The sequence below is a fragment of the Trachinotus anak genome, unplaced genomic scaffold (genome assembly GCF_046630095.1).
Source record: "Trachinotus anak isolate AG129_WGS33_773 ecotype Australia unplaced genomic scaffold, CSIRO_AGI_Tana_v1 ptg000008l, whole genome shotgun sequence".
Classification (NCBI taxonomy): domain Eukaryota; kingdom Metazoa; phylum Chordata; class Actinopteri; order Carangiformes; family Carangidae; genus Trachinotus; species Trachinotus anak.
Window position 1 is genome coordinate 2,115,627 of NW_027273859.1, and position 3,807 is coordinate 2,119,433.

Consider the following 3,807-nt stretch of genomic DNA (forward strand, 5'->3'; position numbering starts at 1 on the left):
TCTAATGGGATTCATGTGCTTTAGAAATCTTCAGGCCTCAGCTTGTTAAAACCACCAGTAACTGTGAATGATTGGTGTCAGATGTCAGGAGAAGAGTTTGCCACTACCTGTCAAAGGCCCCTCAACATGCAGTGACGCATCTGTCTCTGTTTACATGTTTTCTTTGTCAAAAAGTATGTCTGCAGTTTTTGAATTGCTTTATTAATCATTTGTATTTAAGAGACACTCCCCTTAATCCAGGGTGGTAACCCAGACTAAGCAGTTATTATCTGTGACGTAACAGTAAAGGGAAAAAAAACAATCACTTGATTGTTGTCCACAAAAGAAAAATATGTTTACCTGCAGCCTTAATGTGTCTGTGGAAACCACTCTTCATCAACTCTTAATGTAAATATGCATGTGCAGAATGTGGGACATCCTGCAACAGCAGCACTGTGGGTCATAAAAAAGGATAAGTAGCACAGTGAAATAATTACAAGCAGTGGCTGGGTGTAAGTCTCCTCCTACATGAAGGGATGAGGGAGGAGAAGTGCGGCTCTTGTAAATAAATAGCTGCTGCAGGACCCCAGAAGGAAAGAGCGTCTTTAAAGGGCAGTCCTCCAGACCTTCAGTAAACACGTTAACTCAGGTGAGTGCCACAGATCAGGGCAGTTACAGGAGGGTATTAGTGTTGGCTGCAGCTGCAGCAGATAAGTCTGTGATGACTTGCTTCTTTTCATCATCAATACACTGAACCTGAGCAACTGAGGAAAGCTTTTTCACGTTGTCTGTGAATTTGTTACCACTTATTTATTTTTAACACTGTTCTCTTTTCCTTTCAGCTTCCACAACCACAGACACAATGGCAGGTCAGTGCACTGCAGGATTCAGCTTCACTAACTGCACAGGCTTGTTTTGTCTCAGCACTAAAAGCTCACTGGTTGATAATGTGTTTCCATCTCCAGATGCGAGCTTTCAGCAGGAGTTCCTGAAAGCCCACAACACCTACAGGGAGAAGCACAACACCCCCCCACTGACGCTCAGCAGCGAGCTGACGGCTGCAGCTCAGAAATGGGCAGATCACCTGCTGGCAGCCGGCACCCTGAAGCACAGTGACACACAGGACGGAGAGAACATCTTCACCATGTACAGCTCAGCCACCATTACACTGACAGGTGGATCATAGTCTGTATCCATCCCTCTCTTTTCCATCCTTTTATCTTATTCTTTTTTAAAACTGGTGCTGAGTCAAATTTTCCAAATGGCACTCGTTCCTTTCTTTCAACTTGATTATAGATTGATTTATTTATTCAGCCGCTAAACCTTTAAAATCACACGATTTGATGATTGATTAGAATGAAAAGCTTGAAAAAAGGAAAAATTCTCAACTAACAATTTAGAAATCTAATTAATAAAACACTCTTGGGTAACTCATCACTCTTGCTGACCATAAATATATCTTCTTCTGGAAATCAACACTTCATTGCAGTTTGATCTCCTTTACCTTCACCCACTGAGTCAGACAGAGCAGCTCTGTTCAGGCTATAGAAAAAGAACCAATACAAATGCTGACACTGTGTTTTTCTCTCTTTCATGTCTTAGGGAAAGAAGCTGTTGATTCATGGTACAGTGAGATCAAGGATTACAACTGGAGCCAGCCTGGATTTAGTGGCAATACTGGTAAAACACAATACACCTGATCAGATTTGAAATGGGAACCTAAGATATTTATCACTGTGATTACACTATGATAATAAATGAAGTTTCTAAGTGTTATGTTGCCCTGTGATCATTTGATCAGTGGGAATGTGAAAAACAAATTCATATTGACCTTATCTTGTCATTTGTAAGAATTTACTTTCATGTAGTTTTGGATGCAGGTTTACAATATTATGCATTTACTACCACGATGACAGATCAAGTTTTCTTTTGCAAGTTAAAACAGTGGCACACTTTCACCTGACTGCACTGCTGTGTTTCCTCCCACAGGCCATTTTACTCAGGTGGTATGGAAGGACAGCACTGAGCTGGGCGTGGGCATGGCCACTGATGGCAAAAGGGCCTTTGTTGTGGGGCAGTATCGGCCAGCCGGCAACATGAACATGGCAGGATACTTTGAGAAGAATGTCCTCCCACTAGGTAACACATGTACCACAGTTTAACATAGTGTATTGTATAAACTGCAGATTAGCAGCAGTACACAACTTTACATGTTTGTGGGGAAACAGGAAGTACATGTTTAGGACTTCATTACTCTTTAGGTCTGTGAGATGCAGCAATAATATATATAATATATGTATTAATAACTGTCAAGTTGTGTCAGGTTGTGGTTTTGTCCAGATCTGGTTTGTGTCAAATCCAGACCAGTGGTGGAGTAATTAAGTACATTTACTCAAGTGCTTGAGAACAGTTTTGAGGTTTTTCTTTCATTTATTTTATCATTTCATTTATTCTTACATTTATTTGACAGCTATATAGTTCATAATTGCCTTGAAGACTCCAGCTTTACGTTAAAAACATGTCCACTTCTACAGACAGCACATTATATATGGTAGACTGTTGTAAATGTTTCCCAAACATCCAAACAAAAGCTCCGCTTCAGCCATCCACAACATTTTACAACATATTACACAATAGTAACACAATACATATAGTTTCAACTTTCACTGTTGAAACTTTAAGTACATTTTACTGCATCTCTTAGTAATATTTTAAATGCAGTAACTTTGCTTAAACTCCAGAACTGCTGAGCAAAGCATCTGAACACTTCATCCACCACTGATCTGAACAACAGACTTCTGCAGACAGGCTACTGACACATTATGAGCCTGTGAATGAATATCCTCTGCTCACTGTATGTAGCTATAGATGTAGTACTCTCTGTCACTGTGGACTGATGTTTCCTCTCATGCAGTCACTTTTCAGTCAGCGTGCAGGTTTACTTTTTCTTATCCACCGTAGGTTGAAGTAAATTCACGTTTCCTGCAGCAGTAGCTTCATCAGTTTGACATTGTCATGTTACACCAATATTTACTGTTTCTTTTCAGCATAACGGCTGTGAATTTTACAGCTGGTGGAACAGACAACATGTCCGGACAGGGGGCTGGAGTGAACCCGAGGAAAACCTGCACACTGCTGTAGATGACCTGGACTACCCCTGCAACCCCCAACGCATCTCCTCATGTTCCATGTTGTAATGTTGTACAGTCAAGAAATCATTAAATAAAACATAAAACAGCTCATCTTATAAAACTGTTCTGACTGAAAATGTTTTTGATTGTAATGAGATTAAATTTCAAGTATCTGAATCATCATGGAATCAGTGTTTCCTGTTTTATACAGTTATGTATTACCAAAGATGTTAAACATCTTATATCACCACAGCATTTGAAAAAAAAGGTGATTGATTTAGAGTAAAAGGCTTCTTTATGAGTAATTTTACAAATTAAAGGAAAAAACTGAGTAGAAGAAGACTTGGAAGGTACAGATGCATCAGGGCTCACTAGATGCTTTGATCAGTGTGATGTGAATCATAGTCACCAGGGCCAGTATGTAAAACAATAAAGTCAGTCAATTAGTGTGTCAGAATTTGCTCTTATTCTTTTAATTAATAAATGTTTCTAAGTGTTAAGACTTGACCTCTGTCCTGGTCTAGGTCTCGGTCTTTCTCACACCTCCAAAGATCTCCTCAGTCAGTGAGGAGTGATCAGCAGATGATGACACTTCACAAGATACAAGGTCTGTCAAAATCCACACACCCAATACAACCACAACAAGTTTTATGAAATGATGATTCATCATGATCCTCCTCCTGATGTTCACATTAAC

General features: G+C 39.7%; 1 protein-coding gene across 2 annotated transcripts; it reads left to right on the forward strand.

Moving 5' to 3' along the window:
* Positions 1 to 500: 500 nt before the first annotated feature.
* Positions 501 to 3,287, forward strand: LOC139623537 (Golgi-associated plant pathogenesis-related protein 1-like). 2 transcript variants are annotated; one of them, XM_071481815.1, is made up of 6 exons: positions 501 to 628; positions 822 to 848; positions 945 to 1,154; positions 1,582 to 1,659; positions 1,969 to 2,118; positions 3,050 to 3,287. In XM_071481815.1, exons 2-6 carry the CDS (start codon positions 842 to 844, stop codon positions 3,118 to 3,120), a joined length of 516 nt encoding a protein of 171 aa, XP_071337916.1. In that variant the 5' UTR covers positions 501 to 628; positions 822 to 841; the 3' UTR covers positions 3,121 to 3,287. The 2 variants fall into 2 exon arrangements, with proteins under 2 accessions (XP_071337916.1, XP_071337917.1); XM_071481816.1 differs by having other exon boundaries at positions 502 to 628; positions 3,027 to 3,287.
* Positions 3,288 to 3,807: the final 520 nt, after the last annotated feature.